The 17584-nt window shown below is 38.3% G+C and overlaps 1 protein-coding gene across 1 annotated transcript in view; it reads right to left on the bottom strand.

The window, feature by feature from the left end:
* Nucleotides 1-17584, bottom strand: part of LOC128653123 (apoptosis-inducing factor 3) — a 243687-nt gene that overhangs the window by 149622 nt on the left and 76481 nt on the right. The window contains exons 7-9 of the mRNA XM_053706228.1: nucleotides 10362-10474; nucleotides 9384-9470; nucleotides 5083-5174 (exon numbers count right to left, since the gene is read on the bottom strand). Coding sequence (XP_053562203.1) covers nucleotides 5083-5174; nucleotides 9384-9470; nucleotides 10362-10474 — 292 coding nt within the window. The remainder of the gene's footprint in view (nucleotides 1-5082; nucleotides 5175-9383; nucleotides 9471-10361; nucleotides 10475-17584) is intronic.

Genomic DNA, 17584 nt, shown 5'->3' on the forward strand with positions numbered 1-17584 from the left:
AGAAAAGAAAACATCATGGCAAACATGCTCTGAAATACTTTATAATGGTAAACACTACCTGTAAATAATTGAATCAAAAATCTTGTATCAAAAAAGATCTTGGATGCCACTTTCAAAGTAATAAATATGGATTAGCTGACTTCAAAATGGATTTGTATCACTAAGCATTTATTTAGATAAGTGAATGAACAAACCTCAGGAGCAATAAAATAAATTCATTGTATATTACAAAAAAAAAAACACAATCAGAATTTTTAATAATAGTATCCAAATCACTTCAATGCACATAACTCATACAACATTTATGGCCAGATAATAGGTAGTGCGCTAAAAGTTACGCTCAAACGATATTGGGTTTATCGCGGCTGTTTGCGTTTGTCGGGTGTAGCACTCATATTACAAGTTGAAAGTAAATGCGAATGAGTGCGATTAAAGCTAGAATAATTACCGCGTCCTCATAGCTCTGGTTAATTGTTTCATGAAACAAAAATAAAGTGTCACAAAACACATATAAATACATTTAAAAGCACAGTTACACTCATAATAACACCATCTAATAAAAATAGTATTTTAAAAAATTGCACACAAAAAAGTTATAAGGGCTCAAAGATATGAGGTCTCAGGTATTAGCAAAAAAAATGCAGGCAAAGGGCTTTAACAGAGATAAATCTAAATAAGTATGTTTGTATAGTACTGTGCAAAAGTCTTAGGCCACCATTAGATTTGTTGTTTTAGCACATTTTTAATGACCATCTATATTTATTTTTCTGTCTCTTTATTAAGATACAAACAGAAAATGCAGGAAATATGTACACAAAATAAAAAACACAATTTTCAGAACAAAAATGGCTTCTTAAGGAAAAAGTCACTATTTAGTGTGACCTCCCTTGGCACTAAGTGCATCTTGAGCTCTTTTGGGGAGACTGACCTGAAGTTTTCTGAAGTAATCTTCTTTTATATTATACCAGGCTTCTTTTAGCACTTCCCAGAGTTATTTATAGATTTAGATTGTCTTATTTCTTTCTCTGTCCAGATGAATCCATACTGCCTTTATAATATTCAGGTCTGGAATCTGTGGAGGCCAGTCCTTTACTTGACATCTCCTGATTCTTCAAAATTTCTTTATAACAGCTTAAATAACACATCTTGAGTATTCAGTTGGTTTGCTAATTTCCCTTTGAGAGTGGCCTTGCTGATGCAAAAGTATGATAATATGTCTGTCAAATTTTGTGATTTTTGGCATTTTGAATGGAATGTTGTGATTGAAAGTTGGTCTTATTAGCAAGCTTTCAATGAACTAAACTCATACCACACGTGTATGTAATGCTCAAGCATGTCTTGGACAAACCTAGTGTAATAGACCTTTTTCACAGCAGTCATTTTGATATGAAATAGTAGGACAAACACAGGCGTTAGCAATGACATTAGGGTTCCATTCCATTTAGGTTCACGAGAGCCAGGTTCCTGCTATTGCTCAAGTGTAAGGGGAGGTCACACTAAATACTTGCCACTTTAGCCTATAGAAGCTGTTATTTTCTGGGGGGTTTCTGTTTTTTAATACTCCATACAAATATCCTGTATTTTCTGGTTGTATTATAATAAAGAGACTGAGAAATAATTATAGATGGTCATTATACCATTGCTAAAACAACAAATCTAATGGTGGCCTTAGACTTTACCCTGAGGAAGCCCCAATGACGGGAAGTCACGTGGGGGGATGAATTAGCCGTTCACGTGTGACATCATAGACGTGCGCTTTGGAAAGCATAACGTTACTTGCATGGGAGACAGTCGGCTTGTAATTGGAAACACATTACGCTATGTATGGCTTTTGAACCTATCACTTAGCCCCCTGTTAACGAACGGAGGAAGCACTTTGATGCCTGCATATTAAGGGAAGTAAATAGCTGGATTTATTTGGGGAGAATGTATCATCTTCAGGGACAGAGGCTTTGAAATACCCCTAAGTCACGTTTGTTGCCCATGAATAAGCAATTACTGAACTGAGGGTATAAGATCTGTTGTGCCCTTAAGATTTGAACCTGTGTATAAATGGATGCCATACACTACAGGCATCGGTTCTGCTGTATAATTGTTACATTAATATGCACCAATTTGTATGTAATAGTGGATGAACATAGATCCTAAAGGGTTCCATGGTAGCATAGAGCCGCTTGGAATTGCGGTGCTACCCTCTGGTGTAGGTGTTTTTCATCCCTACTAGTCCATTGCATTATGCACATGTGCCTTTAAATTGATGTATACTTTATGTGTGCAGTTCTTGGTCTGCATAGATCCTCACTTGGATTGCTAAGGTGGCAGATTTCCACTATTTGGTGGGGTCACCCTTTGGCAGAGGTGTTGCAGATGATTTATATATAAACCTTCAGTCTTTTCACATGTTGTTAGCAAGCTGGCCATGCTTTAAATTTTAAATCTTGTATTTTGGGTAATTGATCCTATGTATAGTTGACTCACTTGGGGGGTTTGTCCTGGTGTGGTGGTCCATATACCTGATATTGCAGGATACTATTATTTAATTGAAGAAATATACCATCATATTAATGTGGTTCTTCTTTTTGGTGATGTGCTGAAATCCCTGTCTGTATTGAGAGAAGTACAAATTTCAAATTTTCTCACAATCTTGATTTTTATCTTTTTAATAAATTTAACTTGAAGGGCCTATACCACCCATATATTAATTTCATTATCCCCATGCTTTGGGGTCGATTTATCAAAGGCTTTTGCCAGCCTACGGCTGCAGTTTCTCACTCAAGAACCTGCACGTCGTATTTAACAAGCAGCGGTCATCAAACCTCTGCTTTGCTAACCTCTTCACCACCTCTTGTTTGGCAAAATTCAATCTCCTCTGTCTTTTCCGACCAGGAAAATTGACAGCTCCTGCCCGTGCATGATTGGCTGTGCGCGGGAAGGGGGCAGAATTGCACACGAGCGCAAAATAACGCTTGTGTGCAATGCTGAATTGCTAAAGGAGAATTCAGAACGCCAGAAGCGAGCTGCAGCGGACAGGGGCACGTATATGCCTCAGCTTGATAAATCGCCTCCTTTGCATACATTTTATGTATATATATATATATATATATATATATATATATATATATATATATATATATATATATATATATATATATATATATATATACATACATACATACATGCATGCATGCATACACACACACACATACATACATACTTACACAGGGGTGGCAAAATATCCCTGTGGTTTACAAGTCAGGGGTTAAAAGCTACTAGCCCATATATATATACATACATACAGTATATATTACCAAAATACCATTAGATTTATATATAAATATGTATTTATGAATACAAAGAATATATTATGTTATGTGAAGAACTTTGGAATGTGAAATATTAATATTTTCATGTCAGGTTAGCGCACTTTAGAAAATGCAATTGGATTGAATGTGTGTGTGGCCTACAGAATGTTAGTCAAACCTTATGTCCACAAGGAGAAAGGATTAGGAAAAATGTGCACCTATTAAAAGGGGTAATAACGAAGATCTGCTCATATATAGACATTTTAAGCAACACCATAATTGTAGTACTAAAAGTTTCAGCTATTTGGTATACAGAAAGTTGAGGAATTGGAGAGGGGGGAAATTATGGGAAAGCATTACTATTGGAAGAAGCAAAGAGGATATTTTTATTTGTACTCTGTTATTCCTAAAGGCTTAAATGTAGATTTAGAAGTCTTGCATTTAAGTTAAATATGGGGAGTTTTTATAATCTCCTGTTAATTATTGTTTGCCTTTATATATGTAAAAATATTTGGTATTTTTTATTAAAGGTATTTACAAAAATATATAAGATTCTTAAATTGTTATTAATACAATTGTCCTCTTGCTTCTTTTATTTAATGGAAACTATTACATTTACTGTATATCTGTATATCTAATTATTTGTATTATTATTACTACTATTATTTTTCACACGTGACTTGTTTTGGTATACTAATCTGATATGCTAATACTCTCTTTTTATATATAGACCACTGTTGTGAGATGTTCTTGCTCACAATATATATATATATATATATATTTATTTACCAAGGGATTTATAATACTGTATATATAATATTCATGTAATTATATTTAGAGATTAGCGGTTTTATGCATATAAAATAGTTTGTCATTATGCATAAGATTGTACTTTTTTTCCCATAAAGAAATTTGCCATATGTTTAGTCCCTATTAAGTGTTTTAGTGAGCTGTAGATTTCACCAGAAGTGACGTATCATCATTTTCAATGCAGCATATTCAGAACATGAAGTTTAAGGTATTTAAGATACCATATTTTGATACTAATGTTATCTTAACAGAACGGCTGAAATGCATTGATGATAAATTGGTTATTTTGTGAGCAACTTATATTTTTGGCATTTTTTTATGTTATTAAAGATTTTGCACATTGTTTTAAAAGTCACTTGCACCTTTGAAAAACACAATATGTAGAAGGTGATACTTTTGGAACAGGAAACATATGAAAAGAGACTTTCTTCCTAATTTTGGCTAGAAGCCTTTTTTTTTTTTTACTTTTGTTTGTCAAATTTTGTTTTTCATTTTATTTAATTTGTTTTAAAAATTGTGTGGGTGTACACCTACATTTTATATTAAATATACTGTATATATTTTAGAAGTTAAGCATTTAAGTGCAGCTATAATGTTTTTATATTGTAATGCTATTATAAGACACACTGCACATATGTGAACTTTAAAATACATTAGAAATAAAAACAAAACATATTGTAATAAATGTCACAACGATTGTTTCAACCCACTAAAATTCATAAAAAAAATATATATTCCTATGATAGAACTTTATAATGTGTTTAAACAAATTTCTAGATTTCCATTTCATACATATCCGAACTGTCACGACTCAGCACTTTATATGTAACCTTCTGAGACCAATGGTTAAGTTATTCCAGATCTATCCCACGTAAAAAAGGCTTTTTGCACAGTCACCAGAATTTAAAGTGTTATCTCAGGTTTGTGATTCAACTGCAGTGAGTAATTGTCCATGGCAACTGGATTTTACCTGCTACCTGTAGCTATCAGGAGTTTGTTGTACTGGAGCAATGACCCATCTCTAAACTTGACTTTACCTTCATCAGTAATTACAGAAATAACCTGCAAATCAAAATGAAAATATGGGACTTGTTATAGGTATCCCCTTTTAACACAACACCACCACCACATTAGGGAAGAATTATGTCTCTCAAATATATTTAAAGGGCTAGAAAGGTCAAAACAGAAACGTGCATGGACACATTAACTCCCCCCCCCCCCCCCATTTATTGCTTATTGAATTTAAACAATATCTTACATAAGACACATTGGGCTAGATTTTGGGTGGAACGCTATTTAGCACTCCTGCTTGAGCGTAAATTTCAATAAAATAAAGCTTTTTTGCACGTGTCAGGTAGCGCGTGTATTACAAGTTCAAAGTAAAAAGTCTGCATGCGAGAAAAACTCGACACACGCTAACCAAATATTGCGACCATATTAACTTATTCTCCCCATAGAAGTCAAAGGGGAGCGCAGAAGAAAAAAAACTTAACACCTATTGCTCACGCACTAACCCGACAGTTAACATTCACATGTAATTATTATTGTAAATATAATTTTATATATATATATATATATATATATATATATATATATATATATATATATATATATATATATATATATATATATATATATATATATATATATATATATATATATATATACACACACACATATATATACACATACTCTAGGTTCCTTGAATCCTAAAGGTCTAAATAAGGATATCGATCTGGCGGCCTTTTTAACTTAGCATCTTAACTTAAATGAATTTTACCAGAATAAGAATAAGAATATTGACTTTTTTTCTAACCAAAAATCTTATTGCCTCCCAGTCCCCCCCCCCCCCCTGCGGCCCTGCAGTCCTGGCACCTTGGTTTACTAAACCCTCCCCTTTTAGTGTATATATATATATATATATATATGTGTATGTATATATATATATTTTTTTGTGTGCGTACATATATATATATATATATATATATATATATATATATATATATATATATATATATATATATATATTAAATTTTTATCAACACTTCTAACCCCTTAACTAATATTAGTTCCTATGCATTTCTCATTGATCTCTGAATTTCTATCCTTTATACATTAATTTTCCAATTTAATTTCCCATTATAAATTTTCATTATATTTATCCATCAAGCAGGTTTATTGGGGTACTCTATTGTATTTTTGAAAAAATATAGGTCTTTTAAAGTAGTCTTTTTTCCTATAATAAATTAATTTTTATACCAAATTTATATCATATTAAGCTGTATTTCTGATATCAATTTTTAAATATATGTATTTCTGAACCTCATGTTTTTATGTAAATATTACTAATTATTTATTGGAATGTTATGTAACCAAAAATAATTTTTTAGAAATACTTAGATGTACTGTACTATATTTACTATATGAATTTTAACTTATGTATTTATTAACCTTGCGTACCAATGTATGTTTCCGATGTAATTACTATAAGCAACATGTGCTATTGGTTGTCTACTAAGGGTGTTCTAATTTGTCAGTTGTATAAGTGTAGACAACGCTTGTACGGGCGGCTTTTTAAATCACTGCTGCTTATAACTTATTACAAGCCCCAGCGTGTCGTTCTAACGGATTACTTGAACAGCCAATACTTTTCCATTAATGCCAGTAACAACTCTGGCAGCCCTTACTTCACCTTGTATCTCGCAACTGAAGGTCATGTGATCTGAGGATCCAATTGGAGTTCATAGGGGCATGTCGCAGCTCCGCTTTAAAGCCGACGGACTTACTTACAGTCGGTAATCATTTTTCCTCTAAAGAAGAAGGTCGTGTATGTGTGTGGACCTTCGAAACGCGTTAGGACTTCTATGTACTTATATTCTATGTCACTATACGGCTTTTGAACTGTGCTGTATTTGTCTTGCACTAAACCGTTTTTAAAATACGAATACAGTTCATGCCAATATCTGGTTTTATCTGATTATGCTAATAAAATACCTCATATCCATTTGAGGTTGTCTAGTGTGAGTGCTATTCTATACATAATTGTGCATATAAATCCATATTAACGGGGTTGCACTATTACTATCTTTCTGCTTTTCCCATTTCATCTATGTGAGTGAAAGCGTTGGAAGACAGAAAACAAGCCATAGGATACTTACCACTACAAGGAAGGACTTTCTACTTACCCCACGCGACACTTACCTCATACAGATTGAGGTAAAGGAGAGTAAGTAGAACCCCCTGAGGGGACAGTGTGATCCGCCACTTTGGGATTTCCACCTTTTCCTTTCTTGCACAACAGTATCACATATGGACTCTAACTGCATGTACTTTTTTGTGGTTTGACTTTTATAAATTGCCTGTACTAATTGTATGTACTGCGATCCTTTTTTGTCACCTGTGGTGTTCTAGCAATAACAATATCATCTGCTAGACTAGTCTCTATATATACTACAGATAGCTACAGGTATTTGATATTAGCAATATAATTTTAATTTAATTTACACACTGTGATAGTTTTATATATGTATCTGTTTTTTAACTTTTTTATTCCCCCTATATTATTCAGCAGTCAAATATTGTGACTTTTTGTACTATATGTGTCTTATTATAGATACAGTAACTAGCTCTTTTTACTAAGCGCCTCTATATTTTACCTTCTCTTGGTTCTATATATATACACATGTAAAAGAAATTGGGCAGACACTCAGGAATCAGTTCCAATCAAATTTTTACTGTAGGCAGCAGTACACAAAGAGCAACGTTTCGGGGTAAAGTACCCCCTCCTCAGGCTCAATACAAACAAATTCCAAATGTACACCTTATATAGCCATATAGACCCACCCCCAATTGACAATTATGACATCATCAAGAAAAAAAGAGACACACCTATTGTGCAATTTAAAGTAATAATACTATGCACCCATTATCATTGCAATAGAATATTTAAATATCCCATATTTCCACTGATAATAATCAAATAGTACATCACACTATGTATGAATATTGCTTATAATTCTTAATTATATATATATACATACATACACACACACCTATACTTGTATATCTATTCCTATAGATATCTATTTTACATTAACATTATCACATATATATAGAAATATATATTTAATAATGAAAATTACACTATTTCCTAGGTGAAGAACATAGGAATGTAAAAATATGCGTAATACGCATCGGGGTTCGCGATTTAGGCCTAACGAGGTGTTGGGGTAGCGTACATGAAGAATAGCTATTTTCAATGCGCGTTACTGAAATATATATATATATATATATATATATATATATATATATATATATATATATATATATACACACACACACACACATACACTCAAACTGTACACACACACACACATTATAATATTATATATATATATATATATATACACACACACACTGTATATATACACACACACACACACACAATAATCTTAATGTAAAATAGATATCTATACCTATAAATCTATATGAATAGTAAAAGTTATTACTGTTTTTCAGCAGGATACCCACATATCCTGTGAGGATCCATCCAAAAGTATTCAAAAATCATACCTTCTCAAAGATTCAGTAGTGGCTTGTACGACACAAATTAAGTTTTCGCTTTAGCAATAAACACCACCGCCAGCTCTCTGAGTAGGCATGGTGTTTGAATACTGGTGCACAGACCCTCAAAGTATATGTGTATATGCCATTGAACAACAGTAATAGCTTTTGCTAGAAGTTTTTTTGCTAATGAAAGTATATTGGAAATATAATCATATTTAAAATTGAAAGGCACCCATGCAGATTTCAGTTTTGAACTGTCTATCCCTTTAATGTCCAAGAGTTATTTAACAAAGAAATGGAATGTATCTCTTAAACAGGCATTAAACCCCATATTTTCCTTTCATGATTCAGACAGAACATGCAATTTCAAACAAATTTCCAATTTACTTATTTATAGTAAATAAAATACAGATCACATATTTCCTTGTTGCAGAGAATATTTTAAAACTATACTTCAGTATATAAAACTTTCCCTAAGTATTAATTAATTAAATCAGATACATTTAATGTATCCTGTTAAAGCAATTTAACATGTAAAATGTTATTTTGCCTTTTTTGTTCTCATATAATTTTACCTCAATTTTTTAAGTATTTTGATGATGAGCCTTTCAAAATCCTGTGTTCATCATTTTCAATTGCTCTATGAGCAGATTTGTTTATACAGTTTCATATGGTACCTGAACAGGTTAGATTGGAATAATTTACCTCTTTCTCTGTCCACACTTCAATATCATGTTGCAAGAAAAAATGCGCTTGTCGAAGGTAAATATCTACAGGCTTTGCATTCATTACCTGCAAGTCAATAAGCAAACAGTTCATTTGTTATCTTGGAAAAATACAGAAATATTAAAGCTTCTCAAACTTTTAATGAGAAGGCCAGGATATTAGCGCTGCGGAATCTGTTGGCGCTCTACAAATAACCAATAATAATAATAATAATAATCCATATACAGATTGCAATGAGAACTGCATGTTAAAGATTCTTTCACATATTGCTTTTCGAAACTCTCTGATGTTTCACAATACAAAAAACATTTTCCCATACTGATAGTGATATGTAGTCATAGGATATTCTGCCTCACATTTTCTTAGAATAGGTAGAAAGTCACAAAAATCTTTTGAGGACTCCTTACTATGTGGTTAACTGCATAACACTCGGTTATACTCTTAAAGGGTTCCCAGCAATCTAGCTACATCTCATTGGTGCAGAACAGCACAACATGTAGCAACAGACAATGGTATGTTTGGTAATTCAGTTTATTGATTTTTAATTGTTTCTTAGGAAAACACAATTATCTGTTCTCTTGTTTCTAGTGTCTTACCCAGTTCTGGTCCAGGATACATCCCAAACATTAAACATATTGTAGAATCTACTTTTTTATAAGTGCATTGTGGGGTTCTACAGGTCTGTTTTATACCTCAATACACCTTTATAAACATTTAGATATGTTCACACCATTTCCCCCATTTTGTAATGGCTTTTTGCCTGCAGGACGATGAAGCTGTGCTTGGTGGATATTCTTCTTTTTATTTGTACATAGGATCATACTTATAGCAGTTTTACTTTTCCGTTGCTGGGGTTAAACACATATTTAAGGGCAAGCATTAGGGCAACAATAACATTTTCTTATGCATTATAACATTTTATTTTGCAGTAATAAGGTCCTTTATTTTCATACGGACCTTGCTTAGCTTTGTTCTATCATAAGGGATGTGCTTCTCTTTGGTCACCATGACAATCCTCCCTGTGTAACCTTCTTGGCGAAGGGTTTCTGCACAAACTAGACCAGCTGGACCTGATAAAGGGAAAAAAGGCAGAGGTCATTGTTCAGAATCAGTCATTTGTCTTTGTTTAGAAAGGCCCCTCTACAAGGCCCATATACAGGGATGGCGGAAGTGCTGTTTATTCAAAGGAAGTTGCTTGTGACAAGAGGTCACAATTTAAGGCTAGAGGAAAGGAGATTTAATTTCCAGCAACGTAAACCATTTTTCAAGGTAAGAGCAATCCAATTGTGTAATATTTTGCCTTAGGAGATAGTGACTTCCAATACCATAGACACATTTAAAAATTGCTTAGATACATTTCTGGCTATAAAACAGAATTCAGGGATAGGATTGTGTTAAATGGGTCGGCTTTCTATTTTTTTTTTAATTTAAGTTCAATTGTCAGCTTCTTTGGTGTAAATAAAGTAGTGTCTGTATAAGTTGAACTTAATGGACTTCTGTCTTCTGTCATCCTTATCTACTATGTTTTTTTACTATGTTACAAGGACCTGAATCTGTTAGAGACAATACATTCATGTTTTAGCTTTAATGGTTGACTATCTGTTCTCCAAAGATGGACATTACAGAGTGCTTAGTAAAAAGGATTGTTTGTAAGGGTATTGGTAACAGTCTTGACGAGAAGAGTTGCAGGGTAGATGGTCAGAACGGGCAAAGACACACCACCCTGTGACCTAGGATGGGCAGATTTTAGCCTTGTATGATATCAAAAGTAAGAACACAAGTGTCATTAAAGACAATTATGGAAACAACCTGTTTACTTACATTAGCCACAGTCACTGTGTATGTGAGAGAGTAAAGGGCTTACTTAACATTTATCCCTGTATTCTGAAATAAGTAACAGAAGAAACATTGACACAGGAGTTTCGTAACATCACTTATCAAGGGCCTAAATTTAGCATTAAAAACATAAATTATGCTTACCTGATAATTTTATTTCCATCGAGGGGAGGAGAGTCCACGGCTTCATTCATTACTTGTGGGAAATAAGAACCCACCAGGAGGAGGCAAAGACACCCCAGCCAAAGGCTTAAATACCTCCCCCACTTCCCTCATCCCCCAGTCATTCTGCCAAGGGAACAAGGAACAGTAGGAGAAATATCAGGGTATAAATGGTGCCAGAAGAACAAAAAAATAAAATTTAGGTCCGCCCACCAGAGCAACGGGCGGGGGCCGTGGACTCTCCTCCCCTCAATGGAAATAAAATTATCAGGTAAGCATAATTTATGTTTTCCATCTAAAGGGGAGGAGAGTCCACACCTTCATTCATTACTTGTGGGAACAAATACCCAAGCTCTAGAGGACACTGAATGAAAACGGAAGAGCAAAAAAATGCGGACCCTAATCTGAGGGCACCACAGCCATTGCCAGACCAAAGGGAAGGGCCACAAACTGGAAATCTCAAGACCAAAGGGAAGGGACCACAAACTGGTCTTCCTTACATACCTTGTAAAAGGTATGTAAGGAAGACCAGGTAGCCGCCTTACAAATCTGCTCCATAAAGGCCTCATTCTTGAAGGCCCAAGAAGTAGCCACAGCTCTAGTCAAATGAGCCATGATAGGCTAAGTGAATCATGCTCCTCAACCAAAAGCAGTAGAAGAAGCCTTCTGCCCCTTGAGCTTCCCTGCATACACCACAAAAAGAGATGTAGATTGTCTGAAATCCTTTGTAGCCTGAAAATAAAACTTCAAGGCTCGAACCACGTCCAAATTATGAAGTAACCTCTCCTTAGGAGAAGAGGGGTTAGGACCCAAAGAAGGAACAACTATTTCCTGATTAATGTTACGGTTAGACACAACGTTGGGAAGAAATCCCAAACCAGTGCACAGAACAGCCTTATCAGCATGAAAGACCAAATAAGGAGGCTCAAATTGCAAGGCCGCCAACTCAGACTCTGCAAGCCGATGCAATAGCCAACAGAAAGAGAACCTTCCAGGAAAAAATCTTAATGTCAATAGAGTGCATAGGTTCAAATTAAACCCTCTGCAATACCCTCAGAACCAAGTTCAAGCTCCGGGGAGGAGCGCACTGTCTAAACACAGGCCTGATTCTAGACAGAGCCTGAACAAAAGACTGAATATCAGGAAGCTCAGTGAGCCTCTTGTGCAACAAACAGATAATGCCAAAATCTGTCCCTTCAAAGAACTAGCGGCAAGTCCTTTTTCCATACCATCTTGGAAAAAGGACAGAATCCTGGATAGCTTAACCTTGTGCCAAGGATATCCATGCTTCTCACACCAGGACAAGTAAGTCCTCCACACCTTATGATAGATGCAACGAGTGACTAGCTTCCTAGCCTGAACGAGAGTATCAATCACTCTCTCAGAAAAACCTCTCTTGGACAAGACTAAGTGTTCAATCTCCACGCAGCCAGCCTCAGAGAATCTAGATTTTGACGTTGAAAAGGACCTTGTACCAACAGATCCCTGCGACAGGGAAACCTCCATGGAGGAGAAGATGACATCTCCACCAGATCCGCAAACCACATCCTCCACGGCCACGACAGAGCAATCAGAATAGCCAAAACATGCTCCTGCTTGACGCGGGCCACTACACGAGGTAGAAGGGGCAACGGTGGAAAAATGTAAACTAGGTTTAACCCCCAAGGCACCGCTAAAGCATCTACCAGCTCTGCCTGTGGATCCCTGAACCATGACTCAGTATCTGGGTAGCTTGCAATTGAGTCTGGATGCCATGAGGTCTATCTCAGTGTCCCCCATCTGTGACAAATCTCCACAAACACCTCGGGATGGAGAGACCATTCCCCCGGATGGTTTGCCTGCTGAGGAAATCTGCTTCCCAGTTGTCCACACCCGGAATGTGGATTGCTGAGAGCGAGCAGTTGTGGGACTCTGCCCATTCCAATATCCGAGAAACCTCCCTCATCGCCAGAGAGCTTCTCGTCTCCCCTTGGTGGTTGATGTAAGCCACCGAGGTAATGTTGTCTGTCTGGACTCTGATGAAGCTGAATGACCCCAGTAAAGGCCACCCCTTCAGAGCATTGTAGATTGCTTGAAGTTCCAGAATATTGATCGGGAGGAGAGACCCCTCTCGAGACCACTTGCCCTGTGCCATCTTGACACCCAGGACGGTCTCAGGAAGGACTTCCCTTGGGACAGTTGTTCCGGACGGATCCACCAAGAGAGGGATTCCCTTGTTCGATCGTCCAAAGAAATCTATTGGTATAGGTCTGTATGATCGCCGTTCCACTGTCTCAACATGCATAACTGAAGAGGTCTAAGGTGGAACCTGGCGAATGGAATGACAATGATGCTGGACACCATGAGCCCAATCACCTCCATACTCTGAGCCACCGAGGGACTGGAAGAGGACTGAAGGGCAAGACAGGTGGGCACAATCTTCCTGCATCACTGATCTGTGAGAAATATCCTCATGGATATAGAATCTATTATCGTTGCCAGGAACTCCACCCTGTTGCTGGGAATCAGGGAGCTCTTTCCTGAGTTTATCTTCAAACCGTGGGATTGGAGCAAAAGAAGAAGAGCCCTCGAGTGATCCTCTGCGAGACTTAATGATGGCAACTGGACTAGGATGTTGTCCATATAGGGTGCCACAGCAATGCCTCTGGATCTGGCCACTGTAAGTAGCGCCTCCAGAACCTTTGTGAAGATTCTCAGGGTCGTTGCCAGACCAAAGGGAAGGACCACAAACTGGAAATGTTTGTCCAGGAATGCAAATCTGCCTGGTAGGCATCCTTCAAGTCTATTGTCATCATGAACTGACCCTCTTGAACTAGGGGCAGAATAGATCTGATCGTTTCCATTTTGAATGATGGAACAGCCAGAAATTTGTTTAAACACTTTAGGTCTAGAATTGGGCTGAACGTGCCCTCCTTCTTTGGGACCACAGAAAGGTTTGAAAAGTACTCTAGACCCTTTTCTGCTGGGGGTACTGGTACAATTACTCCGAGGGAAGAGAGATCCCTCACACATTCTAGAAAGGCGACTCTCTTTTCTGGACTGGAAGACGGGTTTGACAGGAGGAATCTGCCCCTGGGCAGATGAGATCTGAACCCTATCCTGTATCCTTGGGCGATAACCTCTAGAACCCAAGGGTCCTGAACATCCTGCAACCAGGCTTCTGAGAAGAGAGATAATCTGCCCCATACTTGGTCCGGAGACCAGTCGGGGGCCGCCCCCTCATTTCGGCGGGCTTCTTGTTCTGCTTGGACTTATTCTAAGATTGAGCTTATTTCCAAGTGCCCTTGGACTGATCCGCTTTCGCGGCAGGCTGTTGGCATTGATCCCTTAGGCTTAACCTTCTTATCCTGCGGTAGGAAAGCACCCTTGCCTCCCGTAACCGTTAGTATGATCGAGTCCAATCCTGGACCGAACAGGATCTTTCCCTGAAATGGAAGAGATAGTAGTCTAGATTTAGAGGTCATGTCCGCAGACCATGACTTTAGCCACAGAGCCCTGCGGGCTAATACGGAAAAAAGCTGACACCTTAGCATTCAGGTGAATAATTTGCATATTGGCATCACAAATAAAAGAATTAGCGACCCTCAAGGCCTTAATTCTCTCCTGTATCTCGTTGAGGGTAGTCTCCCTCTCGACCATGTCAGACAGAGCTTCACACCAATATGTCGCAGCTCTGGCAACCGCAGCCGGTGCTGCCGGCTGAAAAACAAACCCCGTATGTTGAAAATTTTTTCTTAACATTGTCTCTAACTTTTTATCCATGGGCTCTTTAATCGACGAACTATCGTCCGCTTTGTGAGCGTAGAGATAGCACCATCCACCTTAGGGACAGTCCCCCATAGCTCCAGCTGAGAGTCCAGGACAGGGAAAAGTTTTTTAAAGGATGAAGAAGGGAAAAAGGAAGAACCTAATCTCTCCCATTCATTCTTAATAATGTTAGCCATCTTAACAGGAACCAGGAAGGTACCACCCTGTCCTTATATACTTTATCAAGCTTAGGAATCGAAGGTTCCTCCTGTAGTTTTGGTCCCAGAACCTCGAGGGTAGCAAGCACTTGCTTCAGCAAAAAGCCCAAATTGTCCATCCTAAACCTAAATACAGGCTCCTCAGCAGTTGGAGCTTTAGATGACATAGACTCCGACCCAGAAGGAACGTCCTCCAAAGAGTCGGAGTTTATCCTTGTCAGCGGATAATCTTTCCGAAATATCCATTGGAGCAGATGACCCCTGGGTTGGATATACCTTGTGCTTAGCAGAACGTAGTAAGGCACTAATCACCTTAGAAACCACCGTTTGCAGTTGATCCGCAAAATCTGGCGGCCAACGGATCTCTCCCGTAGTAGAAATAGTCATGCCCTGGAGCGCTGCATGTGTAATCAGAGATGAATGTAGGAAAATCACCTCACGGGATGGAGAACCCTCAGAGGTGGATGGCTCAGTAGTACTAACTAGACATTCTATTCTTTCTAGATGTCGTAACTTTATCAAGGCACGTGAAACATAGTTGAGCAGGTGGATCTACCAGAACCTCCTCACAATAAACACAGGTACTAGACTTTGTTAAAGAGGGAGTACCCTCTAACGCGTCAGAGTCCTCCATAGCTTGCGCCTTTATTATGGACAAGGTGTACTATATATAAAATGGCACCTTTATAACCTCCACCTCCTATGACCCGGATCTTAGAAACGGTTACGTCTCCTGCAACCACCAGACAAGCAGAGGAAGTCGATTAGGTCACACCCGGTCAGAAGGAATGCCTCGCAGGACCTCCCCTGTCTTCTGCGTTTATATTACGTGTATAAAAAATGAAACAATCTTACCAGAATCTATGCCGTGGAACAGGAGCACGGCCTCTCAAGTGTGACAGTGTAGTAGCATCGCTCCTGACATGGACTTGAGTGAGGAAAGCAGGCAGGGAAACTCGTCAACGCTGATTGCTTATGGAGCTGTTAAAATTAGTCGGGATGGTTTAGAAGAAAGACTCTCCCAGCATCTCCGGACTCTAACATTCACCCAAGCTCTCACTGAGAGGCTGACAGGACTACTTAAAACTCCAGCCCCATTTCGAAGAGTACTACCCTCCATAAGAGAATACTTCGAATCTTCTGACACTACTCTGCCAACCTCCTGTGACGAAAGGTAAAGAATGACTGGGGGATGAGGGAAGTGGGGGAGGTATTTAAGCCTTTGGCTGGGGTGTCTTTGCCTCCTCCTGATGGCCAGGTTCTTATTTCTCACTAGTAATGAACAAAGCCGTGGACTCTCCTCTCCTTTAGATGGAAAAATCTTGAGAAAATGTCTAATGCTCAAATGAAACACATAGAGCTGCATTAGCTTTTATACCAAAGCTACAGCAATAGTCCACTGAATTACTGCTCTTGTGGAAAGATTAGCTGGGATAGGAGACATCATGAGACTTACCTGATGCTGCTGACCCATAGTCTATACTTTCACTGCTTATTGTCTTAATTTGTAAGTGCATTTTGGAGCTTTATATATTTTACTAGTCCTAAAGCCCGTTCACACGGGCCATTTTTTGCAATACAGCAGTTCCACCCCTTGCACTCTCTCCCTCCCCCTCTCTTTTGCTCTCTCTCCCCTCTCTCTTTTGCGCTCTCTCTCTCCCCCTCTCTTTTGCACTCTCTCTCTCCCCCTCTCTTTTGCACTCTCTCCCCCTCTCTTTTGCGCTCTCTCCCCCTCTCTTTTGAGCTCTCTCCCCCTCTCTTTTGAGCTCTCTCCCCCTCTCTTTTGAGCTCTCTCCCCCTCTCTTTTGAGCTCTCTCCCCCTCTCTTTTGAGCTCTCTCCCCCTCTCTTTTGAGCTCTCTCTCCCCCCTCTCTTTTGCGCTCTCTCTCTTCCCCCTCTCTCTCTCCCCCTCTCTTTTGCGCTCTCTCTCTCCCCCTCTCTTTTGCACTCTCTCTCTCCCCCTCTCTTTTGCACTCTCTCCCCCTCTCTTTTGAGCTCTCTCCCCCTCTCTTTTGAGCTCTCTCCCCCCTCTCTTTTGCGCTCTCTCTCTTCCCCCTCTCTCTCTCCCCCTCTCTTTTGCTCTCTCACTCTCCCCCCTCTCTTTTGCTCTCTCTCTCTCCCCCCTCTCTTTTGCTCTCTCTCTCTCCCCCCCTCTTTTGCTCTCTCTCCCCCCTCTCTTTTGCTCTCTCTCTCTCTCCCCCCTCTCTTTTGCTCTCTC

This window comes from Bombina bombina, chromosome 3 (genome assembly GCF_027579735.1).
Source record: "Bombina bombina isolate aBomBom1 chromosome 3, aBomBom1.pri, whole genome shotgun sequence".
Lineage (NCBI taxonomy): Eukaryota > Metazoa > Chordata > Amphibia > Anura > Bombinatoridae > Bombina > Bombina bombina.